The 27,965-nt window shown below is 41.6% G+C and overlaps 1 protein-coding gene across 13 annotated transcripts; it reads left to right on the forward strand.

The window, feature by feature from the left end:
• The first annotated feature begins 893 nt into the window (after nucleotides 1-893).
• tdrd6 (tudor domain containing 6) lies at nucleotides 894-27,954 on the forward strand. Of its 13 annotated transcripts, none has more exons than XM_036005093.1 (20): nucleotides 894-1,260; nucleotides 4,438-4,506; nucleotides 8,307-13,914; nucleotides 14,139-14,218; nucleotides 14,333-14,413; nucleotides 14,568-14,613; nucleotides 14,917-14,996; nucleotides 15,163-15,217; nucleotides 15,423-15,490; nucleotides 15,587-15,724; nucleotides 15,818-15,911; nucleotides 17,647-17,729; nucleotides 18,464-18,521; nucleotides 22,357-22,412; nucleotides 23,163-23,238; nucleotides 23,379-23,431; nucleotides 23,521-23,584; nucleotides 23,833-23,900; nucleotides 26,540-26,597; nucleotides 27,398-27,954. In XM_036005093.1, the coding sequence occupies exons 3-20, from the start codon at nucleotides 8,337-8,339 to the stop codon at nucleotides 27,487-27,489; spliced, it is 6,828 nt and encodes a 2,275-aa protein (XP_035860986.1). In that variant the 5' UTR covers nucleotides 894-1,260; nucleotides 4,438-4,506; nucleotides 8,307-8,336; the 3' UTR covers nucleotides 27,490-27,954. The 13 variants fall into 13 exon arrangements, with proteins under 13 accessions (XP_035860986.1, XP_035860988.1, XP_035860991.1 ...); XM_036005095.1 differs by having other exon boundaries at nucleotides 15,587-15,700; nucleotides 17,656-17,729; XM_036005098.1 differs by having other exon boundaries at nucleotides 15,587-15,700; nucleotides 15,842-15,911; nucleotides 17,656-17,729.
• The last annotated feature ends 11 nt before the right edge of the window (nucleotides 27,955-27,965 follow it).

Raw genomic sequence — 27,965 nt, forward strand, 5'->3', positions numbered from 1 at the left:
GATGAAGAATTAATTTTTACAGCTTGGCATTCACAAGCACCCACATATCTGTCATAGATATGGGACTCATTTGTCGGTTTACTAAGTGATGTAAAAAAAAACCGTTTAGGCTAATTCACACGTGCATGTGTGTGACAGAGAGAAAGACACTTCTTCGGCCATTTGTAACTCAGTTTGTATTTTGATATGCATTTTATACTGCATCATGTGTCTATGCGTCTTCCATACATTAAAAAAGACCTATTCAAAATGAGGTGTATATGTGTGTGTGATTAAATTGAGTCTACCATACATTTGCTATTCTGAATGACATGTTTCAGCCTATGTGCATGTATCCTAATAAGGCCACAGCAGCAGCAAATTTGCAGTGCAGGAAATAGTCGAGAGGACAGTTTTGATAGACATATTCATTAGCTGCAGTGTGAAAGAATCTTATGACAAGTTGAAATGAAGATCTCATATCTAATGTGGTGTTAAGAAGCTTTAATCTGCTACTGGTAAACGAAAATAAGATCTGGACAGCAGGATCAGCCAGGCTTTCATTTTATCAAGACCTCTGGCTTGGTGGCATAAATGTTTTTTTGTCAGCTTGGGCTTTGGAGGATTGGGAATTTATTTTTTTCATTATTATCTTACACATTCAGTAGGCTATCATATGGTAATTTACAGGCCTACACTTGTTTCTTTTCTTGTCTTTAATATATATATGAACAATAGGCTACTATTGTTGTGTTTTGTATATCATTTTTTTTAATGCAGCATTAACTGAACTGAGTAGATTGTAAGAAAAAAATAAGTTAAATGTAATGTGTGCATTTTCTTGTGTGAGACATGGATGTATTATAGGCTATTTACTTGAGAGGCTAACAGTTACAACAAGACAGTTCCGGGTCAAGGTTACAAAAAGGGGGGGGAAAAAACGTTCGATTTTTTACGGCACGAGCGTGGTGTTGAGATAAGCTAGTTGAGGTTAGATATTGACTAACCGTCACTAACGTCGGTTTGCTGTTTGTGAGTTTGTTGAAGTTGTGTCTCATCAGTGACAACAGTGTACATACATTAGAACAAAACCACTAGAAGTTAACCAACATTGGCTAGCTGACGTTACGTTGAATGTGAAAAGTTTAGGCGGTTGGGATAACGTCAGCCCCGCCTCGGCTGTGTGGATGTGGATGTTAGATTAACGCGGTAAACCTGTGCTATTAGCTACCATCGCCGGGAGTGTACGAAGAATCGGCAAGATATACTGAAGTAAAACGGGTGAGTTTTTTTTGTGCCAACTCCTATCGAGTTAACGCTATTTGTAGCTAAATGACTGGTCGTGCTAATCAAAGTTAGTTAGTACTCCTCCACTGTATCCAATGACGGAGTTGCGAAAGAGTCCTCGCTAGCTAGCTAGTTTAGCCCTTGCAACTCAACCCATCTAGCTACCTAATACCATTTCAAAGATTGCGGTGCTGAAGTAGCTAGCTAGCTAGCTATTCTAATGGAGGTTCGCTGACTTTAGTTATCGTCTAGCTAAAGGTAACGTCAGCTAGCTTACGTTAACCTTAAACAAAACCATGCCCTTGTTGTGACAATGTTAATTTAGTTAACCGTGTTTTGAGTTGTTGCTGTATTGTTCTGGGAAAAAAAAACTGTTTGAATGTAATAAATTAAACTGATTCGTAAGCCGAGTATATTCGAAAAAAATGTTACCGTCGATTAACATTAAAAGCTCAAACCAAAATTTGTGTGCTAGCTTATTGTAAGGCTTTGTCGTAAATTGGTGTCATCTATTTAACGTATAACGTAACACTAACGTTACCTCTGGCTGGTGTTTAGAGACACCAGACCACATTGATGTTAACATCACACCCCTAGCTAGCTAGGTCTAATTAATTGTAGCCTATTCAATTAGCATAGTTAAGGTTTGGTCTATCAAGTCCCTAATATTCCTCCAACTAACGTTAATGTTAGCTACTTCTTTTTAACAAATGAAAAGGTCAAAGTGCAACTTTTTTTGAAAATCGCTGATTTTTCTAATGTTTTTCTCTCTAATATAAAACATATGGTCCTTTTCTAATTTAGCCGAAGGATATCCTTCGGAGACCTGGCGTTACATATTTGTCCTCTGTGGGGGACATAACACTGAGGCCTTTATTTCAAACACCATGCATGCCCTCTAACATTGTTTGAGTCCTAATGTAATGTACTGTGAAAAGCTTTCTAGCGATGTAATACACATGTGGGTGTTTCCAAAAGGATCTTTTCATGGCAGTAAGGCAAATAATTGATTTTATTGATATAGCGTTTTTGTTCTTCATAGGGATGTTTTTTTATTCACGAGAGTCAACTATAATATATTAAGATTTTAGAAGTGTATGTGTATGTTAATGTTAAGCCTTTCAAAATACACATTTTAACCTATGTCCTTTTTGGGGGATGGTGTGACTTGCTTCTTCTCATTTCAACCATTTCACACTCCAGGAAACGGCAATGACAGAGGGGCAGAAAAGATGTTGCTACATTATTGAGCAAGAGTCAGACATAGATTATTTGTCATGTAGTGATTAACTGATATTGGTTTCTCAAGGCCGTTACTGATTAGTAGTTAATGAAACCGATAACCGATATTTTGAGCTGATATGCATTTACAGTGAAAATGAAAATCTTTAAGTCAAAATTAAGATTTTGGAATGTTACAAACGCCAACACAAAACTTTAGGATACACAGTAAAAGATAGTCAGATAGTGTTGTGGGCGGGACTAGGCCTATAACAATTCCAAATTTTGCTGGACAATTGATTGTCTCTGAAATAATTGCGATTAACAATATCATTGTCTCTTTTAGTGAAATCATATTTTTTATTGATTACTTTTTCAAACAAATTAAAGTTTAAATGAATGCCAGTATACATCTTTTGTTATAAATCACGGTTATGTGACCCAGATACGCAGGTTCACAGCCTACGAAGTAAACAATCCCTTTTTATTATCATAAAACATTTTTTGCCTAATATGAACAAAAAATTGAAAATAGAACATTTATTCCCGTCAATAAAAAACCAAGCATTAATCATAAACATAAACATCTTTTTAGCTTAGAATTGACATCACGATTCTCTGCCACAATTTTTTTCCACCATGGCATGGCATGAACCATGGCAAGACAAAACAAATTGGCAGTACCAAACATAGAATTTGTTTGGCACCTATAGCACATTGTTCATCACCACAAGCCTGTAAACATAAGAGGCTTCAATGAATAAAGAAAATAAAGTACATACTGGCCATTTAAGTACAGTAGGCTACCAAAAATAGTGACATATAACACATTGAACTAAATATGGCCCTGATACAGGCTCTATCTGAACTCCTTGAACATGTCTTTACATAATTTAAACATGTCAATCAACATGCTACAGCTTCAGTCTCTAGAGAAATGGTTTTTGTCAATTGCCAATTTAAGTACAGTATGGAAAACAGAATGATTTCTTAGCACACTCTTTAACTGCTTGCCTTTTATAGAATTAACATTCAACTGGCCATTCACGTAGCTTACCAAAAATAGAAGTTTAACGCACTGCTCTGAATATGCCCCTGAACATGGCTGTAAATAGGCCAGTTGAAACGTCTTTCGGACCTCTTTCCTTGTACGGCTGTGGTTGGCTGATTCTCGTCACTAGTACCTGGGTTTTCATCAGTATCCATTTGGTTTATTTCCGAACTACCGCGCTCGCTCGATGACGTGACTAAAAGGCGCATTGGCTGAGGGTGAAGCCCTGAACTTTGTGAGAGCTGTCCTACCAAAATAAAGGCTGAAAATGCCACAAAAAAAAAAAAAAAAAAAAAAAAAAAATATATATATATATATATATATATATATAATTTTTTAAATCAAAGTCATTTAAAAATCGTGAACAGATTTTTGTAACGATTTATCGGGCAAATAAAACGCCGCTACAGATAATCTGCAAACTGCCAAAAAACGGCCGGCCAGGGCCAATAATCGGTCTATCCTTATTGTCTTACACACACACACACACACACACACACACACGGTCTTTGGTGTTTTTTGCCCCCAACGTCTCCTCCCAGGCAGCGCGGCAATGGTTATGTTTAGGGTTAGCTGCCTGGAAGGCACCGTTGGAGGCAAAAAACACCATCGAGACACACACACACACACACACAATATAACCAGGTAAAAGCTCAATACTTATTATTACATTTCTTAAAAGTGAATTTAATCATATAATGTCAATGTACTGGAATTTACCTTTTGTGGATAAGATTGATTAAGATTGCTGCAGTGTGTTGGCTTCTGGCTGAACTTTGTTTTATACTATTGCATATCTTCATTATTGCTTCTCAGTATTTAATTGCATGCAATGATTAACCGTGTCAATGTGAGTTTCTGTTTTTTTTTTTTTACGTGTGCTTTGGGCCTGTTCTCAGATTTCCCACTGCATCTGCTCTCAGCAAGATCTGGGCAGGCTCTGTCATCGTCCGTGAACATCAAACGCTGTGAGTATTTTGTAAATTTGCAATGGCCAACAATTTAATAGTTTTTGCATCTTTTGAGCTTAATTCTCAGAGTTACAGTAAGGGATTCGCGGAAACACGTATGATTGTTTTTTATTTTATTTATGATCGGATAAGATACTTTTGTTTTATTTGTTTTATTATACAATAGTTTGGTTTAATTTTCAGGAAAAGCAACATTTTTATTGCCTACATTGCTTACAATATAATCTCTCAAAACTAAACATTAAGTGCATTATGGCCATATTACATTGTTTTTAAAGAAAACATTTTCTGAAATGCAATAACAACCTCAAACTAAGGCATTAAGACATTAAACATACATAAACATGACCTTAAGTTGTGCAACTTAACTTTCAGAACTACAAGTTTCAACCTGAGACTGATCTGTATTTACAGGCCTATATGTAAATATTAGTTATACTCAACCTATTTTCATTTATATATTTGATTACAATTAGAGATGTTCCGATACTGCCTAAAACGCTGGTATCGGGAAGTACTGGAGTTTATGCACCGATCAGATACCATGTAAGAAAGCCCTAAAGAAAATCTACGTTAAAGTAGTTTATTTATGTTCTTTTTCCGTTATAACTGACTGTCAAACTGGATAATAAAAGAAAGTTCCGTGCCATTCATGTTTCACAAAGAGTTTAACCTGAGCCAGACCGACAACAAAGATATAAATAATATCACATCCATACAGATGATAGTATTCAGCTGTTAAAATATGATAAAATATATGACACACTGCTATCGGATCGGTACTCTGTATCGGCCGATATGCAAGTTCAGGTATCGGAATCGGTATCGGGAAGCAAAAAATGGTATCGGACCATTTCTAATTACAATGTCACACAGCTCTGTTACACTTATGCTAGTAGATCGTTGATCAGCTTTTTCTCCGTGAAGAGAGAGTGAGAGAAAAAGGTGCGCAACAATCAGCTATTTTTCCGAAGGGATAGTCAACAAGTCGGCTCTTTAGATCAAATTGGGGTCACCACTACGTATTTTCCTGTCTTTGTTTTTGGCAGTTGTTGTGTTTGGTGTAGTTTCATCGTCCAGACGACTCTGTGATTTACTTTTGTCGGGTCCCCTTCGTGGAATGGATGATTAAGTTAGACTCTTTTTTCTGTTGAGATGCTGAAGCATTGACGTCGTGCTATTATTGTGGTAAGCTAGTTCCAGTTTGCAGTAGACACACTGTACAGAGTTTTTGTTTTAATTACGTTTTCACTGATTCCAAACTTTGGACACTTTGTCGTTTTCCCCAGCCTGTCTCTTCTCTCAGCCCCTCACTATTAACGCTCTTCATTTTGTAATCTGCGCCGTCAGTCTTCATGGCATGTGTCGCCAGCAGCGTCAGCCCGGTGTGCGACAGTAATCATCCGTGCGGAAACACCGTGAGCGATACAACCTTGGTAACATTGGTTAAACAAAGCTTCGAGGCAACTCATTTTACATTGAGGTTTTTTAGTAATCCAATTATTGGAGTTACTCGAGGAATCGTTTCAGTCTATTAGGTTGTACTGATTTTAGGGGAATAAAGCATTTGATGATACTCCAAGAAATAACATCACAATAAGCAAACATACCAAAGTAGGCACTGGCCGACCAATTCTATTGCAGAGTTCAAAGGGTTAAGGCTGTTTGACTCCCTGTGGTCTGTACATAAAGAATCATACAGATGTTTGTAGCGGTGAACCTGCTCAGCCAGTCTTCCCAGCTGACCATGTTGAACTGAAAGCGACCATGCGCCGCGACAACTTGCGGAGCACTTTCTACCGTCAAAAGCCGCCGTTAAAGGCTTCCAAACCAAATACTACACAAACGGACATGTTTCCGCAGGAATGTGACTCGTAATTTGGGAGAAATTGGCAACATTTGCAGCCAAGATTACAGCTTTCTCTACCGTAAGCATGTGGCTACATGTATCAGTGTGTGTAACGTAAACACTGCAGTAGCGGGCCTGCCTGGAGCAGATTATCATATAGAGAAAACCCAGCTCGGTATAACATGATGCGGAGCCGAGAGTAGAAAAAAACAGGTGAAACCGAAACTTTCTAAACAGTTGGAAATCTGAGGTTTAATCTCACAGGAATTTCTTTTAAATGCGGTTACCTCAGTATTTGAAGCTTCGGCCACGTTTAACGTTAACATCCGAGATTGTAACATTATAGATATGACCGGAAATACAGAAAACCATAAAAAGGCTCCTTTAAGGATATAGTCTGCAGACATTTCTTGTGTAAAAAACATTTATAGGGTCTTTAATTGAATATCCTCTTGACAGAGAAACAGTTATGTAACGATCTCTAACATTTATGGTAAGATTCTTACTATGTGATATGTGTAACTGTATAATTTACATTTGGTACGTGCCTTTGCAGAAATATTTAAAGAATACCAAGAAGGCAAAAATGTATATATGGTAATAGAATTGCACATCCAATGATTACATCTAAATAAATGGTACCCAAGTACCTGGATTCAGACTATTCTAATGCTTTAAGCATATAACCCATTGAAACATTAACCATCATACAACATTATTTCCAGTGTTATCTTTTTGCATTTATGAATTACACTGCAAGTTGACACCAAGGTGTAGACTGAACTGCCCTAAGCATTTTAATGTCTCTTAACACAGTAGAATACACTAATACGCTACAATAAGTACTTGACAAAGTAGGCTAACTATTTAAAAGTCAGTTTATGGCCTTTGGGGTTTAGGCTCATTACAGATCAAAAACGCACACAAACACACAGGCTGCTCTCAGTGTGTGCTCCCAGTTGTAGACAGTTCCGTCCCTTATTGGTTGAGCCGACACTAAAGAATATAAATATGTATAATTACTTTAGCTTACTAGTGCAGTTAGCAAACGTTAGAAAATGCTACACGAGTTACGTCTAACTAGGATGTGTAACATCGCTTGACTGTGACTGAGGCACCGGTCACGTCAGCGTCTGAGGGCTGGTGCGCTGCGATGAATAGGGGCGAGCTGGGCGCTCCTTGTCCTCAGATGAAGATTCCTCATCTGATGAAAATGACGGGTCATTGATCTCTCCCTGATCCGATTCTCCCTCACTCATGTCCAAATCTAGCTTGTGATATGCCTTGTCAAAAGACGTTTAAACAATACGCGTTGCTAGGCGACCGGCTGTGTTGTGAATGCTGAGCGCAGTGGTATACAGCGGGGGTAAAGAATTACCCGCTGGCGGTTTTAGCTATAAAAGATCATCTTTTCCTTTTCTTTTTATACCACACCCCCCCATAACTCACTAAATGATTAATAAACCCATTTGAGTAATGGATTGAGAGATAAAGGGGTTATATAATAACAGTTACATGCATTTAAAAATGCCTTTCTAGTGTTAAAATAGCTATTGTGGGAAGAGCTGAACAATGAATTGATTAATCGATAGTTGATTCTTAATAATAATTGTTAGGGCAAAAATATCAAACATTTCTTTCTGACACTTTTATCAAATGTGTTGCTTTTTTGTCCTATGTGATGGTAAACTAAATATCTTTTGGAATGTTGGTTAGATAAAACAATTCATTGTCATAATTTTGTGTTTATGAAATTGTAATCATTTTATTGATCCAATGATTTTATTGTGGGGAAGTTAGCAGATTAATAAGGAAAATGGTTTGCATCCCTAATTGTTATCAGTCTTTTAAGTTGCAGGTGAACAATAATTCCAGTAGTGAGTGGCTGTGTTGTGTTCAACGTGTGTTTTTTTTTTTTTCTTTTTGTATGTGTGCGTGTGTTTTCCAGATAACCTTCAGTGCTCAAACGTCTGTGTTGATGAGAGGTGACAAATCATGGGAAGCTGGAATTCATGAAACTGCCAAAATGTCTTCAACCCAAGGACTCCCTACACGTGGGTCAGATGTAACAATTCTCATAACCAGGACTCACTTGCATCCCCAATGTGTGCTTGTGGAGTTTTGGGGAACATTTTGCCAGGAGAGGACAGCAGATTATGAGTGCCTTGCCGAAGACATTCAATCGCCTGGAAACGCATTTCAAGAGTTTGAAGGAAATCCTGGTGACCAGTGCTTGGTTCAGATCGATGGTACTTGGTACAGGTCCCGCATAGTCTCAAAAAATGGCTCGAAATACAGTGTGTTCCTTATCGACAAAGGAAAGACATGTGGCACCACCACAAGTAAGCTTGCCTGGGGTAAGAAGAAGCACTTCCACCTACCACCCGAAGTGGAATTCTGTGTGCTAGCTAACGTGTTGCCAGTCTTGCCTGAAAACAGATGGTCTCCTGTGGCTCTTGAATTTCTGAAATCTCTCTCCGGGAAGTCTGTGAAGGCACATGTGCAAGACGTACTGGTGGCGCACAGAACAGTTCTCCTGCACATCCCTTGCATATCCAAACAATTGTATGAGATGGGAATTGCCAAGAAGCTGTCTCCAGATGTGTTTCATGACTTTGTTCTTAGGTCACTGCAGTCCAACAGCGGGGCTGAGGTGGCTCCAGAGACTCGGATTGCCGTTGGAGCAGGCGAGCGACTTCATAAGAAAGAGGTCTTCATGTACCCTGAGCTGCCAACAGGAACTGTGGAGACCGTCATAGTCACAGAAGTGACAAATCCGCAGCGGATCTTTTGTCAGTTGAAGGTCTTTTCGTTGGAGTTGAAGAAACTCTCAGGGCTAATCACACAGTGCTGTGAGGGCAGAATAACCAATTGCATCGTAAGTCCAGAAATGATTGGGTGTCCGTGTGCTGCAAGAGGAAGTGACGGCAGGTGGTACCGCTCTGTTCTACAGCAGGTATTCCCAACCAACAATGTGGTGGAAGTGTTGCACGTTGACTATGGAACAAAAGCGCTTGTTCAAGTGGAGAGTGTAAGACCACTGGCTGCAGAGTTCTTCAGGATGCCCGTTGTGACTTACGTCTGTTCCCTCCATGGAATCCTTGACAAAGGGGTTGGATGGACTACCAGCCAGATTGACCATCTCAGGGCCCTTCTCCTGCAAAAGACAGTGATTGCCAAATTTGAGTACCAAAGCATCTTTGAGGGCGTTCACTATGTCACCCTTTACGGGGATGAAAACACAAACATTAACAGCTTGTTTGGTTCCAAGGAGAGTGAAAAAACGCATGGAGATTATGCCATCTGTAACCCCGCATACGGCCAACAGCGTTCGGCTCAGCTGGAGAGTGAAAAAACACTTGGAGATTATGCCATCCGTTGCACTGCATACAGCCATCAGCATCCAGCCCAGCAAGAAGGAACTCAAAGAAAGGTGTTAACTCCTGGAAAGGATGCAGAGGAAAAAGAAGGGAAAGGAATAGTAGGGAAGTTGCCAGCTGAAGACCTTGCTCTCAGTTCATCGCATGTGGCAGTTGTTCAGCATGCATCTGACCCATCACAGTTTTGGATCCAGACACAGAACTATGCAAATGAGTTGGATCAACTGATGGATAGTATGTACCATCTATACAAAGATTCAGTTACCACAAACCTGGTGAGAAATCCAACTGTTGGGCTCTACTGTGCTGCCAAGGCAGCCGATGGTGAGTTCTATAGAGCAACTGTGGCTGAAGTTGGTGAAACAAAAGTCAAGGTGTTCTTTGTTGATTATGGAAACACTGAAGTGGTTGACAGGAGTAACGTCTATACCCTCTTTGACGAGTTCAGAAAGCTGCCATGTGTTGCACTGAAATGCTCCCTGGCTGGTGTCAGGCCGAAAGATGGAAAATGGAGTCAAAGTGCATGCGAGTTTTTCATCAAAGCAGTTACAGATAAAGCACTAACTGTACATGTGAAGGCAAAATACAACAAAGGCTATGTTGTCCAACTAACAGACCCTCAAGCTCAGGGAGAAAAAGATCTTAGTACACTGATGTGTAGTTCTAGCCTTGCTGAAAAGGCTGAAACACAGAGACAACCCATAGCTCAAATGACCACGCAACCTGCTATTCCACCACAACTCCCAGATGCCAGGCTGTTAGGTGTACACAGGAACAAAATAATGCCTTTACAAGCCCTAAACACATTTGGCCCTGCCAGTACTGAAAGAATTAGTATATTCAAGGAGCACATGTTTCCCATCGGCAGTGTCCTTGATGTCTGTGTGTCCTACATCGAAAGCCCAAATGACTTCTGGTGCCAACTAGTACAAAATGCAGGGCACTTGAAATTGCTCATGCAAGACATACAGGCTTATTATGCAGGCAGTGAGTTTCAGCCCCTTTTGGAAACCGCTTGTGTTGCTCGCCACCCTGATAATGGAATGTGGTACAGGGCCATGGTAATTCAGAAACATAAAATGCCTGATGTGGATGTGTTGTTTGTTGACTACGGCCAGACGGAGACAGTCGCCCTCTCTGACCTGAGGAGGATCAGCCCACAATTCCTTGCTCTACGTGGCCAAGCTTTTCGTTGCAGCCTCTTAAACCCTGTTGACCCCACGTCTGCCATAAATGAGTGGAATGAAGACGCAATAGCAAAGTTCCACAGCTTTGTGGAAACAGCGGCATCCAACTTAGTGAGTTTAAAGGCCACCATATATGCTGTCATGTACAATGAGCAGAAGATTGTTTTCAACATTGTGGATCTAGAAACTCCATTCGAGAGTGTCTGCACCACTATGGCCAATCTAGTCAAAAGTGCTCCTCCCAAGAAAGCTGCTGGGCCATCTTTCCGTCTGGACACATACTATTTCTCAACCCACAACGTCAAAGTTGGAACTGAGGAACCGGTCACAGTGACATGTGTGAACAATGTTAGTCAGTTCTACTGCCAGCTCGAGAGGAATGCTGATGTGATAAAAGATCTAAATGTCAAAGTGAGCAATCTCTGTCATCAGCTTGAAAATGTCAAGCTCCCGACAGTCTTTGGAACTTTGTGCTTTGCAAAGTACACTGATGGGCAGTGGTACAGGGGACAGATCAAGGCCACAAAGCCGGCGATTCTGGTTCACTTTGTGGATTATGGTGACACCATTGAGGTGCAAAAATCTGACTTGCTTCCAGTTCCCAGAGAAGCTAATGACATCATGTCTGTGCCTGTGCAAGCAGTCGTGTGTAGTCTCTCTGATGTCCCTGCCAATGTTCCCAGGGAGGCCAACAGCTGGTTTGAGACAAGTTCTACAGAATGTACATTTCGAGCACTAATAGTGGCCCGAGAACCTGATGGGAAACTGCTGGTTGAACTGTATCAGGGAAACACTCAGGTTAATTCAAAGATCAAAAAGTTGTTTCGGATCGAGATGCACACAGAAGACAAGGTTGTCCACCATGGTAGAAGAGCACTTGAGGCTCCAGCAAATCGTACACAACAGACTCCAAAAGTTGTCCCACAGCAAACTAAAGAAATGGAAGATCACACTCAAACTATCAAGAAAAACGTCTCCGCCACAAAAGCAGCGCGTCAAATTAGGGATGCCGACATGAATCTGCAGTCAGCCCCAAAGCCTTTACGCAACGCTCCGTTAGAGCTGTACAGACCTCCACACCAAAGGCAGTCAGGTAGAGCGACGCCAATTAACACAGGAAATGGTTCTGAGCCGACCGGTGCCTTTATCACACCAGGAAAAGAGAGTCTTTCTACAGAAACGAAACCGCTCATCAAGTCCAAATCACCTGGCACAGAATGCCAGACAGAAAGCAATGCTGAAAAATTCCCTAAACTTGCAGACCTGCCATCAAAATCTATCACATCAGATATGGAAGCAGAGGTTTATGTCTCGCACTGCAACAGCCCTTTGAGTTTCTATGTGCAACTTGTCAGAGAGGAGGAGGAAATATTCTCCCTTGTGGAAACTCTAAATGATCCCCAGTCCACCCCACAAACCAACGACGTCAAAGACTTGCGACCGGGCGACCTTGTTCAAGCAGAGTTTGCAGAGGATTCCTCGTGGTATCGAGCAGTTGTCAAAGAGATCCACGGCAAAACAATGGTTCTTGTTGAGTTTGTGGATTTCGGAAATACGGCAGAGATGCCAATTTCCAAGATAGGCCGACTCCGAAAGACTTTCTTGCAACTTCCAATGTACAGCACACACTGCATGCTGAGCGAGGCTGCGGGTCTTGGAAAAGAGCAATTGCTTGACCCAGAAGTGGTGTCGGCTTTCAAAGAAGACATCGGCGATGGGGGCGAAAAGGTGCTCAAGTGCCAGTTTATCAGGCAGTCAGGGTCTGTGTGGGAAGTCAGTCTTGAAGACAGTGGCGAGACTGTCAAGTGTAAAGCACCCACTAAATGCTCAACTAATGGTTTTGAAACTGCCCCAGAAAAATTTGAACAAGTCGAGGAAAAACCTGGCCAGAACTCTGACACCAGGAACGTGCCCGAGAACTCGGAGAAATTGTTGCATAACCCTTGCTCTATGCGTTACCACCAACAAGAATTTTTGGAGGGACGGAAGTTGGAGGTCTACATCACAGCTATAAATGATGATCAGACCTTTTGGTGTCAGCCTGCGGACTCGGAAGAGCTTGATAAGATAACTTCAAGTGTCTCAGAAGTGGGAGATGCAGCCGATCGCAAACCTATTGACGCAGGCTCTCTCTCCCCTGGCAGCCCATGCGTTGCTCTCTTTTCAGACGACGATTTTTGGTACCGCGCAGAGGTTGTCGACAAAGATGGAGATGAGCTGTCTATTCTCTTTGTAGACTATGGGAACAAGTCCCAAGTCAACGTTACAAATGTGAGAGAAATGCCCCCTGACCTGATGGAAAGTCCTCAACAGGCATTTTTGTGCGCGCTTGAAGGCTTTGATGCGTCACGTGGATCCTGGGACAGCGGCGCAGTAGATAAGTTGTCAGCGCTCACAGCAGACAGTGTGTTACAGCTGACTGTCACCAGAGTCACAAGAGCAGAAGGACGCATCAAATGCCTTGTGCTGATGGAATGTGAGGGCCAGGTTCTAAATGAAGTACTGAAAACCTGGTGGAAGAGCTCCGCGAGGGAAAACGAACCTGGTGCAGTTGGACCGACCACATCATACGAAAGGCCACTGCAGCGTGACTCAACTGTGCAAGAGACTGCACCCCCCGAGGATCACCTCGAGTGTCCCGAAGGCCAAGGCCTGGATACCGCTGATGCTCGCATTCCCCCTCAGAGAGACCACGGTGAAGAGCAGAGCACCGCCGAGTTTGCGGACACCCACGCAGATGTCTTGCCGTGCGATAGTGGCATAGACGAAACCATGTTTCCTCCACTTACTGACAGAGGTGACCAAAGCACTTTGATCGTGAGCTGTGACAAGAGTGCAGTGGAAACGGAACGAAGCGCTGAAGAGGAGGGCTTTTCGCTGATGGACATTATAGGGCCAGATGACTTGAGTTCTCCATTGGATGAGTCTCTGCTTGGAGAGGTTAATGCCTACAGCATGGAAAGCAGCTTTGACGTCATACATTTTTCTGGTAAGCAACACATTAATTCCTTCTTTTACCTTTTTGTTTACGATTTAAATAAGCAGCTAAAAGTAAATTAGTAAATGGAAATCATGTTAATATGGGAAGTAACATTGTAAATCAATTGGGTCAAGTCACCACTGATGGTCACCTGTTAAGCTGTGGTCAGGGATTGTGTGAAGTTAATAATTTTTAAAGGAAATTCTTTTTTTTTTTTTTCTTTGCCTTTCCAGATCCGACTGAGGAAAGAGATGGCAGCGAGGTTACCATAGCAAGGGATACATATTTTACCAGTACAACAACAGCGAAAATGGTAAATTATGCGACAATGACTTTTGCAGACAGTACGTTGGTGTGAAGGTATACTTGAGTACATATGGGTAAACAGACTTGATGAAATCTAATTGGGCGATGCGTTCTTCCAAAGGTTTCCCGTGAAGCTCTTCGTCCCAGGGAGAGCGTTGATCTGCCTGAGACGCAGGATAACCTTTCTGAAGACTTGAAGCAGGTACATGCAGTTGTTTGTATTGCTACACACTGTACATAAAAGGACACTTTGCCCAAGAAGTAAATAAATAAATAGGCCTACTTCTTTTTTTCTTTTCCGATGTACCTCATTTTTGAATTTCTTGGTTTTACTTATGTGTTTATTCATCTTGTAGAATCAGACTGAATTGGTGCTGCCCTCCTGTGTGCTTCCTGCGTTGGGTGAGGCATTCCATATTCTAACCATGCACATTGTAGGCTTAGGCTTTTAAACTATCTGTATTTTTTTAAGGCAAGCTATCACATTAGCATACAACACACTGTAGCTTTAGGTAATTAAAAAGAAAAGACAGAAAATTGGAGTGCATCTTTGCTTTAAGGGCAATAGGTAAAAATAAGTTAAATAAGTAGTCACACTCAACAAAGGGTATGATATTGAAGGTGAAAATACATTTAAATAGCTAAAATAAGTGTGTGTTATACCTTGTGTTCTTAAATTACTGTATTCTGTGATTATCCCAATAGATGCTCCTACAGAGCAGGAAATTGACAGTGGAGGTGATGTCCCAAAGGAAGAGCTGCCATGTGTTGCCACACATGCTGAGGTAATGTTAAGGAAACGCAGTGTTTTGGATGGTGGTTCTTCCTTTACTTTTTGTTATAACCATAGTCTGTAAAGATGACTAGAGTACCAGTGTACTGTATGACCGTTTTTACAAGACTCATTGACATAGTGTGCATGTCAGTGATGGATAATATGTTCTGTTCTAGAATGACTTGATGACTGGAGAGGAGACCTTGGCTCATCACCAGGATACATATTCAGGTTTAATGACATTATCTCATTGTTTGACATATTGAATTGTTGCTTTTATTTTGATTTAGCATCTATGTGTACATACTCTGTGTGCAATACAAATGGAACAAGGCAAACATGAGCACAATGAACACACATCGGTAGGAGTGGTAATTTCTAGTCTTCGGTCGACACATTAGTTGCTTCTCTAAACAATCGGTCTTTGTATCTGCAGCCCTGCTAGCTGACTCTGACACAGCAGACAGTGAGCTGCAGACCTGCACAGCTCCCTCTCAAGATTCGGTAAAAGATTTGAATCCAAATAATTCTAAAATCACACTGCAAAAAAAATTAAAAATAAATTCTGACATGTTGACAAACGTCTCTATGGCTGCTCAGGGTGACGGGGTTGAAGAGGTCTCGTGTTCTGTTGAAGTAGAGGTCCCGTGTGCTGTTGAAGAAGCGGTGACCTGTTCTTTTGAAGTAGTAGTCCCGTGCTCTGTTGAAGAAGAGGTCCCGTGTGCAGTTGAAGAAGAGGTCCCGTGTGCTGTTGAAGAAGCTGTGACCTGCGCTGTTGAGGAAGAGGTGACCTGCGCTGTTGAAGAAGAGGTGACCTGTGCTGTTGAAGAGGTCCTGTGTACAGTTGAAGAAGAGGTCCCGTGCTCTGTTGAAGAAGAGGTCCCGTGTGCTGTTGGAGAGGCCTGTTTGACAGACGTCTGCACAGGTATCAGATTTCGGTGGCTTCTGAATGAACAGCTAGGGGTGCACGATCCAGAAAATGTCACAATTCGATATTGATTTTTAGGCTCAAGATTCGATTCACAATCGATTTTCGATTCAAAAACGATTCTCGGTTCAAAAATCGATTCACAGTATGTAAATGTAGTTACTTTTCCCATGTGATTGCAGTAGACATACAATTTAAAAAATAAAATAAAAAATGTAAAAAAAAATAAAATATAAAAGAATATGAATTGATTTTTGGAATTCTATGAATTGATTTTGAATGGGTAGAGCTTGAATCGCGATACAAATGTGAATCGGATTTTTTTTTGCACACCCCTTTGAACAGCATAACGTGCCAGGCATGCAATGTGATAACCATTTATACAGTGAGGAAAATAAGTATTTGAACACCCTGCTATTTTGCAAGTTCTCCCACTTAGAAATCATGGAGGGGTCTGAAATTGTCATCGTAGGTGCATGTCCACTGTGAGAGACATAATCTAAAAAAAAAAAATCCAGAAATCACAATGTATGATATTTTAACTATTTATTTGTATGATACAGCTGCAAATAAGTATTTGAACACCTGAGAAAATCAATGTTAATATTTGGTACAGTAGCCTTTGTTTGCAATTACAGAGGTCAAACGTTTCCTGTAGTTTTTCACCAGGTTTGCACACACTGCAGGAGGGATTTTGGCCCACTCCTCCACACAGATCTTCTCTAGATCAGTCAGGTTTCTGGGCTGTCGCTGAGAAACACGGAGTTTGAGCTCCCTCCAAAGATTCTCTATTGGGTTTAGGTCTGGAGACTGGCTAGGCCACGCCAGAACCTTGATATGCTTCTTACAGAGCCACTCCTTGGTTATCCTGGCTGTGTGCTTCAGGTCATTGTCATGTTGGAAGACCCAGCCTCGACCCATCTTCAATGCTCTAACTGAGGGAAGGAGGTTGTTCCCCAAAATCTCGCAATACATGGCCCCGGTCATCCTCTCCTTAATACTGTGCAGTCGCCCTGTCCCATGTGCAGAAAAACACCCCCAAAGCATGATGCTACCACCCCCATACTTCACAGTAGGGATGGTGTTCTTGGGATGGTACTCATCATTCTTCTTCCTCCAAACACGGTTAGTGGAATTATGACCAAAAAGTTCTATTTTGGTCTCATCTGACCACATGACTTTCTCCCATGACTCCTCTGGATCATCCAAATGGTCATTGGCAAACTTAAGACGGGCCTTGACATGTGCTGTTTAAGCAGGGGAACCTTCCGTGCCATGCATGATTTCAAACCATGACGTCTTAGTGTATTACCAACAGTAACCTTGGAAACGGTGGTCCCAGCTCTTTTCAGGTCATTGACCAGCTCCTCCCGTGTAGTTCTGGGCTGATTTCTCACCTTTCTTAGGATCATTGAGACCCCACGAGGTGAGATCTTGCATGGAGCCTCAGTCCGAGGGAGATTGACAGTCATGTTTAGCTTCTTCCATTTTCTAATGATTGCTCCAACAGTGGACCTTTTTTCACCAAGCTGCTTGGCAATTGTTTAGATTATGTCTCTCACAGTGGACATGCACCTACGATGACAATTTCAGACCCCTCCATGATTTCTAAGTGGGGGAACTTGCAAAATAGCAGGGTGTTCAAATACTTATTTTCCTCACTGTAGTAGTTGGCAGTGGATGCAGCATCATTTCTTTGTGTTATCACTGATTTGGCTTTTTCTCCCCCTTTGCACTGCAGATCCAAATGAGCCAAGTGGTGATGACAAAGTCACCCGTGCCAGATATCTCGGCAGTACGACAGTAGAGGAAATGGTAATTTGCTTCAAAAGGTCACTGGCATGTTTTTATACTGGCTTTCAGGCTTTGTGGTGTAGTTGCAGCTCAGCATGGGTAGAACACAGGCGTAATTTGAAACTTAAGGGCGCCTTCACATCAGGGGACCCGGGCTAGGGACAGGAGTGAAAACCAACTGTACCAAAATACAAAAGTGGACTGCTATTTAATGCGACTACAAGGACTTTTTAACCAGTTATGAAACAAGCAAAATTTAAAACTCGGGCACGGTACTGATCAATTGTACCTAATGTGAAAACGCCCTATAAATCTAATCACAGGGGATACCGCAAATTACCATATAAAAGACAGCATTCAAATAACTGTGGCCATCATGAACATTTAAAGGCTGGTTGATTAAACAGCCCAAAAAACAATGTGTGGGAGTTTTCCGGTTTTCCATGTTTTCAATTATGGGAATTTGATCAAGAAACACGGGAAAGGACTGGAATGAATTTGTGTATGAAAACTCCATTTTAGTTGAAGAAGAGAGACGGAGTACGGCATGATTCTGTTGCACTGACAGAGGTGGTGCTGTGGAAATATACAGTACATAATAGCGAATTTATCAAGACAAAGGGTAAACAAGTTTTGAGTTGTATTAACGGGAAAGCATATGAACTGGGAATAAAAGCCTCTAATACAGTTAATTTGGTTGTCTGAAATTGTGTTTCTTTACATAAAAAAACAAATTGCAATTTCTTAAATTGTAGGTCAAGAACGAATCATCGCCGCTCCCTTGTAGGGTGCTTCTTCATGAACAAATAATTGGTAAGTCATCTCTATCACAACATGCATAACACACCATAAGATGGTCAATAACAACTACTGCAGGCTTTGGTTACAAGGTTAATATGCTAAAATATTACAACTTGTTATAATTTTATCCACGGTGGCGGGTAAATAAAAGTTTAACTCGGACACTTTTAGAGGAGACGCACCTTCGTTGGTTAGCTTACGACGAGACAAGCCTGACAATTTTTGTTCGTTATGTAGTAAACACGCGTCAGGTGTCAGACAGGGTACCCTAAAGTTGCAGACCGCGAGCTCACAGAGCCGCCCGTCCAGGTGGCCATGTCGTGGGGCAACGCGAGACCGCTGTTCTGCCGCCTCCTGACTGAACCCAGCGTGAGGCTCAAAACATGACAAGCCATGGCTGAGGCGCCAATGTTTGTAGTCATCAAAACTTGCACTGCTTCTTTAGTGGTCAACCTGAGGTAGATGCTATAATGTAGTCACGCCAAGCGTGAGCAAGGTCGGCGGGGCCAGGCCAGATCCAGAATTGCTCAATGGGGGCGAAAGGGTAGATGTGCTTCCAGCCCATTTCAGACTCTTATTTTACTTTTTATGTGGGTAAACCATGTTAAAAAAAATATTGATCACAACAGAATAGTTTACATAGTTTAAAATGTCTCTGGAGTGGGACTTTAAGTTGTAATGTCACTGCCCAATGTAATAGTTTCTCTTCTTTTTTGTGTAGCTCCTGTTCAAATATGATCTGATAAAGTATGACATGGTGAATTATGAACCAGTAAAAGATCACAATGGAACTGATGAGGATGGGTGGAGGAGCGTTTGTTTAATCTGCCAAACTCATTAGGCTAAATGAACTTTGGTTTGTGTGTGTGTGTGTTTGCATGAGAGAGAGAGTTAGTATTTTCCTTAAAACTTTAGTGCGTAACTTTTTGAAATTGAGCGTCCGTTACATTAAGGTCATTGCCATGAGTTGCTATAAAGCTAATTAAGACTATCAGCTCCACACAACTCTCTCTGTATTTCTCAGTATGACTATGTTCAGAAGATTGTGGTCCGGTGACTTTCCCGCACATTAACTTATTTTTAGGGGCCCGAGTCTGTAAGAATGGGCAACAGCAAAGCTATGCCGTTTGTACAGCAGGGCTGTAGAATCCTATTGTTTTTCTAAAGATTTTTCATTTTTATTATTCTTCTCCGCCTAAAACTCCGACTACAGCCGAAACCATACATGGTGGGGGGTTGGCATTTTCAGGAATGGTCCAGAACTCCGCAAGGACCTCAGGTGCAACAATTGACCCACTTCCACCACTAGGTGGCGCTATAGCAGAAAAAAACCACGTTTGGCCCTATAACTCCCACACGTACACCGTACATTCAAAAACCATATATCCACGCGTTCCCTGGATCCAACTGAATCACGTGATTTAGGCCACGCCCATTTCCGCCTAAACTTTTAGGTGTGAAAAATCGCGATTTATCAAAAACCTACTTTTTCAAACTCCTCCTAGACCGTGCGACCGATCTTCATGAAATTTTGCAGGTAGCATTTCCAGATGGGCCTGACAAAAAGTTAATAAAAAGAATTTTGATAGGATAAAAATTGCACATATTACGCACAAACAAATTTGTGTAGCTAACTATGAAAACGGCAACTTTGCCAGATCTCGGACAAAATAAATGCCATCAATCTTTAGATTCTTCTTTGCCATGACCCTCTGAAGGTCCCCCACGCGTTTTACAAAAATTGGTCACTAGGGGGCGCTACAAGTACAAAAAGTTTATATCTCATGAACCGCTCATCTGATTTTTACAGAATTTGTTGGGTAACATCTAGGGCCACTCTTGAGACCATCCCTTGAGTGGGGTACTGAGGGGTCAAAGTGGGCGTGGCCTATGGGACCCAGGTCCAAATTTACTACTTACACTAAATTGAACAACTTTAAATTTACAGTGTAGATAGACAATGGGTCATGGACTACACATACCAAAAATTACACATGTGGACCACTAGGTGGCGCTATGTTTTTTGCCTTTAACTCCCACATTATACATTGCACATAAAAAATACTTACATCCACGTGTTCCTTGAATGAAGTTGAATCACATCATATAGGCCACGCCCATTTTCGCTTACATTTTTTTTCCGCAATATCGCGCAATGCGCAAAACCAACTTTTTCGAACTCGTCCTAGGCCGTGTGACGGATCAGCACGAAACCTGGCAGGTATCATCTCCAGATGGACCTGACCAAAAGTTACCCAAGGAATTTTGCTACGTTGAAGTTTGCGCATTTGACGACCAAACAAATGTTCCTAGCTAGCTACCACACACGTATCGTATCTCGGCCAAATTAAATGTTATCAGCAAATAAATTGAGATCATTGTTCATCATCCCACTACGATGCTCTGTACCAAATTTGGCAAAGATCGGCCTTTAGGGGGCGCTATAAGCAACGTTTATTTGTTTTGGCCAATAACTCAATGCATTTGAATGGGGAATTTGCAATTGCAATATCTCTGCCACAGTAAATGCAATCAACACGAAACTTGTACTCGTGCTCTGTGCTCGTTCGGCATGCCGCTCTGAGGCTCTGTACCAAATTTGGCGAAGATCGGCCATTAGGGGGCGCAATAATCAACGTAGACGAGTTTTGGCCCTTTTACTCAATGTTAATGGGATATTTGCAATGGAAATGTACCACAGACCTTGCAGCTCACACTTCTCAATATTTACTGAGGTTTGCCTCCTACCATTTTGGCTTTGGCTTTTGTGTGCTCCCCTGGTGTTGTACAATAAACAAACTACTTAACCCACTTGACAAAGTTGCTAGAACCTTCACAGTGGACAAATGCAACTCTTTTCTCTCACTTTTTCAATCCAAAATCAACACCATTCATAGGCGCCGATACTGTGCAATTAAACATTGCAGTTGGTGCTAAGTGGAGAGTCTGTCATAGTGTGATTGGTTATGTTGGTGGCATTGATTTTTAATTTCCCACGAAGCACCCACGGAGGAAAACATAAATCAGCACCTATGACGCCATTTGCAACATCTTGACCACCTCCCCTGCTCCTTCAACCACCACACCTGCCTCCCCCCTCCACCCTCTCGGTCACTCTCATTTCTCACTGCTGTCTCCTGCGGTCAGGGGGGTTAAGAAGTTTGTTTATTGTAGAGAATTCTTAAAGGTAGTCTGCATATGCGTGGAGGTGAACTGTTGACCGCTACGTTTGCAACAGCGACGTGCCGCAGACGTCGCGGCTCGCGCCTCTCGATATTTACCGACATTTGCCTCCCCGCCGCCCGTCTTCGGATTGCACTTTCGCACGCTCCCTGGGACGTCGGGGGCGACTTGCGTGAGTGGCTTGGGCCCTGTCATAACTGCTTGCAGTTCTAGTTTTTTTTTTTTTTTTTTTTTTTTTTTAAACGGTCATGGAAGGCTTGTATCATGTGGATGCGCTGACAGTGTTGTTGTCATTACTTAGAATTCCTCATGGGGGCGACGGAAACTACGCACTATAGCTTTAGGACTAGGAGCTTATGAAATAAACATGCTTGAGTATTGTTGATCTTGTATTATTTTTCACATGCAGTTACACACTGCACAAAAAAGTGGCTGGTAACAAAGTTAAGTGACTGGTAGAATTTTGGAATCCACCAGCCACCGTGGCAGGTGAGCAAAAAAGTTAACTTCCATTGTTGACACAGACCACTGGTGACTACCATTAGCTCCAAAGCTACTAATCATCCTGGTCTACAGAACGGTCCGCGATTGGTCTTCTTAGTCGCTGTTTATATCTTGTTGTGTTTTTGCATTCCATACTGTCTGTTTGTGATTGTCTTCACAGAAGCTCCCTCAGAGAAAGAAATAGGAGACTTTTCCCTACAGGCGATACATAACAAGGTAAGATACAACCCAATTTCTGTCAAATGGAAATCAGTTTTTAAGCAGTTTGAAACAATATTGAGTATTAGGGTTGGGTACCATTCATTTTTTTTTATTTTTATTTTTTTACCGGTACGTGGAATTCGGTTCCCGTAACCAACTATACCTTTTTTCAGTACTTTCCCTCTGTAATAACAAAAAATTATTTCAGTTGTGGTCGGTGAGCTCAGTTGGTAGAGCGGGCGCACATATCCAGAGGTTTATTCCTCGATGCAGAAGGTCCAGGGTTCGAGTCCGACCTGTGACGGTTTTCCTGCATGTCTCCCCCCCCCCCCCCCTCTCCCCTTTCATATCTCAGCTTTCCTATCGAATAAAGGCAGAAATGCCCAAATAAAAAAAATAACTAATTTCAGTTGTAAAAGTAATTCCAAACCTATTTATCTTCTAGTTTTTATTTTCTGTCTTTTTAAATTGCTCTTTAATGTTTCATGTAAAGCACTTTGAACTGCCTTTTTTGAAAACTGTAACCACACTTGCAACTGCTTTACCACGTGACTCACCGTGACTTAAACAAAGTGTGTGTGTGTGTGTGTGTGTGTGTGGACACTTGGCACCGTTTGATAAAGTGATTCGGTCCTCGGTAGTACCGATGTAATTCGGTCGGTACCTAAAGAAAACCAACCCTATTGCGTATCAAGCTGAATGCTGATTTGCTTTGAAGATTTCTTTCACTCAGCAGTCTGTTATTGGCGATATGTTGTGTTCTAGAATAACTCTGAGACTGAAGACGAGACCTCATCTCTTCATGAAGATACCTCATCTTCTCACGAGGAAGAACTCTTTGGTTTGTTGCTATCCTCTTAATTGTTTGTCAGATTCCTCTTGGATCCGTCTGCGTTTCTTTAGAGTATATTTAACTTTGGGTAACGGTTGAGTAAAAACATTGCGACAGGATATCTGTTTCACCTGCCTCTGTGTTTGCAGCGCCGTCATTTCACACAGAGCCACGAGCCTACACAGTTCCCTGTCCAGATTTGGTAATCGAGATCAACCAATGCAATTCTAAAATTAAACGCCAAAAACGTCACGTCACTGACAAAGGAATGCTGTCTTTATTGCTTTTCAGAGTCACCTGGTTGAAGAGGTAACCTGTCTGGTCGGAGAGATCTGTCTGACAGACGTCTGCAGAGGTATCGGACCTGACGAACAACAAAATGTGCCAGCAATGCATTGGGATTACATTCATTTCCAAATAAACAATTCATTAATGTCAAAATAAGTCCACTCCATTGTTTAGTTGTTGTAAAATGTTAACACTGATGCCAATTTACACAAAGGCATGCACGTTTGGCAGTACATTTAATTCCATTATTTTTCTGCAGAAACGGACCATCTTCTGCTGGGTTGTAAGCCTCATACAGATTTTTCTTAATTTCAGACTCACGACATGAAGGCAGAAGGGAGGAGAGCGAGCAGCTGGCGCTTACGCCGCCCGAAGAAAATGAGGTAACTGTTTGCCTTCAGGGAAAAATAGGATGCCTTTCGGTGGTTGAATTACTTTGAATAGAAGTCACAGAGTTGATGTCCAACTGTGTGTTGATACTTGCCTTATAGACAGGGTGTCTGGAGGTAAAAGGTGTGTATTTGTCATGGGTATCATGTAGCTGTAGACTCACTGACGTTACATAGTGTAAATTAGGCACTGAGGACGTACTAGTAACCAGGCTTTAGTTGGATGTTTGTCACAGTGCACTTTATAGGCTGTGTGGGACCTCAAGTGCTCGCCGTAACAGAAACGCAGTGTGACATCTACTGCACAGCTGGCCATGTAACAAACATCAACCAGCACAAGACTTCCTCTCACTCCAGTGATGCACAGCCTCCGCAGTACACCTCAATTAGGGCTGGGCAATATATCGATATTATATATCGATATCGTGATGTGTCTAGATATCGTCTTAGATCTTGGATATCGTGATATGGCAAGTGTTGTCTTTTACTGGTTTTAAAGGCTGCATTACAGTAAAGTGATGTACTTTTACCAGACTGTTCTAGCTGTTCTGTTATTTGCCTTTTCCCCACTTGGACATTATGTCCACATTACTGATGATTATTTATCGAGAATCTAAGTGTGAAGATATTTTGTTAAAGCACCAATTGTCAACCCTAGAATATCGCCTCGATATCGAGGTATTTGGTCAAAAATATAGTGCTATCTGATTTTCTCCCTATTGCCCAGCCCTAACCTCAATACACCTGAGCATTCAGAAGGCACAAAAGTAGCTGATGGTTTTTCAAATACAAACTACATTTGTTATTTCAGTAATTGCTTTGCAGCTACTGAATCCAGAATGTTTGACGTAGTTGGAATCGTGAAATCACTATCATCTAGTGCATTATAGACTGAATCCCGGTTTGTTGTGATGTCGCAACAATCGCTTCTGTGTCTTGACGACTGTTTTTTTTATTTACCCCAATTAAGGCCAACAAGGCAAGGATAATAATATAAAAATGTTTTTATTTTCAGCTGTAATGTTTAAAGATGTGTAGTTAAAACTGGCGGTCCAACCTGTCTGATGTTTCTGCTGTCTAGCATCTTTTCTTTCTTTCTTTCTTTTTTTTTTTTTTTAAGATTATTTTTTTGGGGCTTTTCCCTTTTGTTCGATAGTGACAATGGGGAGAGAGAGTGAGAGGGGATGACACGCAGCAAAGGGCTGCAGGTCGGATTCGAACCCGGGCCGCTGCAAAGGACTCAGCCTACATGGGGTGCGTGCTCTTAACTGGGTGAGCTAGAGGTAGTTTGGGTGGTGTCATTTTCTTTAGTCTGTGGCCCCGACGGGTGAATTAGGTCTCCAACCCAACGTCAGACAGGCATTTTAGAGGAATGACATGACAGTATGTCAGCTCCCGTTTGCTCAGCGCTGTTAAATTTGAATGTTTTTTTTTTACCCGGGAGTTATTGTAAACAAACATTTGATTGGGTCGATGTGCGCATGACTATGCCGGTTATTTGGGTTTTTGGAGTATTCTGGTGATGTGTTGCGCATGTAAACACCAATCGTGGTTTAAGAAACCTGGATAAGGGTTGAGTCTCAGATCCTATACTAAGATGCTATTCAGTAGGCTAAAGTGTGTTGATCACAGTATGTGAGATTTTTTTTTAGTATGTCTGAAACCTTAGTATGAGAACAATAGGAAGTGAATTGCATACTTATTACCGTGATAAAATATTGTAGTATGCAAACACTGGACGCTACACGGCGTAAATATCCCACAATGCAATGCGGTAGTAAAGACATTCATAACAAATGGACAGCGGCCAAGGCAGCTCTTAAACTGTGAAATTATTTTTTTTATTTTTATTCATTTTTTTTGTCACCTGCGGCCGTTGAAATAGTTGCTAACCTTTTCCGGTAATTTAGGCTTTATCGGACGATGCCTGTAGAGGGGAGTTTGGCACAGGTTACCATGGTTACACGTCTCCCACCAGCAAGGAGCCTCTCAGACAGTGACGTAATTACAGCTCAGTGTGTCCAAAAAGATGCATGCTACTGTTTATTCACTCAGACGTAAGTTGAACAATAGTGTACATATTGAGTATGCAGTTCACAGTATATGATATCAGACACAGCCAAGGCCTTATCCCGGTTTTGAGAGACCCGGATATGCTACCTAGAATCAGCGTTGCCAACTCTTTTCCAGCGAAAGTAGCCAGCACGAGTTCCAAAAGTCGCCAGATGACATCATACACTCCTTTGCATATTGGAGACGTCGACACGTATTATTTCCATAAAGCCTATTGGCTGTGTCGGCTGACTGCCTGTGGCCCACAGCGCAAGAGGAGAGGGAGAGAGACCCCGTGCTGTTGGCAGAAGAGCTGCCCTAATGGTCTGAAGTGGCTTTTTAGAAATAAAATCACGAAGGTCTGAAAAGTCGCCAAATCTATCGAGGTAGTTGCCAAGTTGGCAACACTGCTTAGAATACTGATACTGATAGAAACCAGGATACGGTGGCATGTTATCCAGGCCTCTGAACATTCTTTGTCTGAGCTGGTGCCCACAGATGCCCTGTAAACATCATCAAATCCACAAGAACATCAAAACACACTTATTGTCTAAACTCAGAATTTCTTGATGATTTTTCAGGATTTCAGCGAAGGTGTGCTTGAGGAAGAAATGTCATCTTCTGCTGATGACAGCTTTGGTAAGTGTTGCTATTAACAATTTATATTTATTATATCAGTTTAGGTGGAAATGTAACTCTTCGGAGGAAAAGTAACAAATTAAGCATTAAGTAGTAGTGGGATACATTAAAAAGAGAAGTTTCTCACGAGTCTCAAAGGGACAGTTAACCCCAAACTCTAAAGTACATATTTTTCCTCTTACCTGTATTTCTATGTATCAATCTAATCTAGATTGTCTTGCTGTGAGTTGCCTAGTGTTGGAGATATCGGCCTACTCTAGGATTATAATGGAACCAGGCGGCACTTAGCTTGTGGTGCTCAGAGCAGCAAAAAAATACAACTTGATACAGCAATGTCTCTTTCCAGAAATCATGACCTGAGGCACGTGACAGCACGAGATGTAAACATTAATGGCGTCCTTATCGGCAGAGCTATAACATTAGCTCAGGTTAGCTAGCAGTATGGGTTAGCTATAAACTAATCTCCAGCAGCTAGCCCGAGCCTCTCGTCCATGAGCTTGCTTCCCTCTGTGCGGTGATACGGATGGCAGGTGTAGTTTGGTTAAAAAAAAAATAAAGTAGTTCCTACATGAAAATCCTAACAACCAGGTCTGTGGTAACCCAGGTCATGATTTCTGGAAAGAGACACAAGCTAAGTGCCACCTAGTTCCATTATATTGGAGAGAAGGCAGACATCTCTGCAGCCTGTATCACCAACACTGGTCAACTCTGGGCAAAGCAATCTAGAAATTGATAAATGTCAATCTGATTTGTGTTGCATTTGATGCCAAGTAACTTTATTTTTTTCCTCCCCCTTTTAGAGGCCCAGCTGTCACAGATAATTCACCTCTCTCTGATAATCAATGACGACTTAGCTGACATTGTGCTAGTTGAGCAGCAGTCAGAGGAGTAACCAGCCTCTGATCCCTTCATTTGCCTTTTTATCGGCAACATTCTATCAACTGCATATGCCTTAAGTTAACAGGTTCAAGTTCTGTTTTTGTTTTTTTTCTTTGCTGCGTTTGTTCTGTAAGTGCTCAATGGCATTTTTGATTTGTTAGATTGACCTGGCAGGTCGTCTTTGTCCTTCTGCCCAGTGGCTAATTTCATTGTTCCTACTGGAAAAACAACCTTGTGGTTAAAAGTGGCGTTGTACAGTAATGGCTGTAATACCTCAGAGTTTGTCAGTATCCACGTGCGTAGCCAGTGTTAGTTGATCTGTTGTGATAAACTGCCACATCATTCTTTGGAATCTTTTGTTTAAAAAGCTATAATGGCAGATTTGAATGGTTGTCTGGTGAAATGCAGTTTTGTATGGATACATGCATGCCTTTAAGATATATTTATGTTGGCACAATAAATATTCCAGATTAATGGACATGAGTTTTT

Source organism: Sander lucioperca, chromosome 9 (assembly GCF_008315115.2).
Source record: "Sander lucioperca isolate FBNREF2018 chromosome 9, SLUC_FBN_1.2, whole genome shotgun sequence".
NCBI lineage: Eukaryota > Metazoa > Chordata > Actinopteri > Perciformes > Percidae > Sander > Sander lucioperca.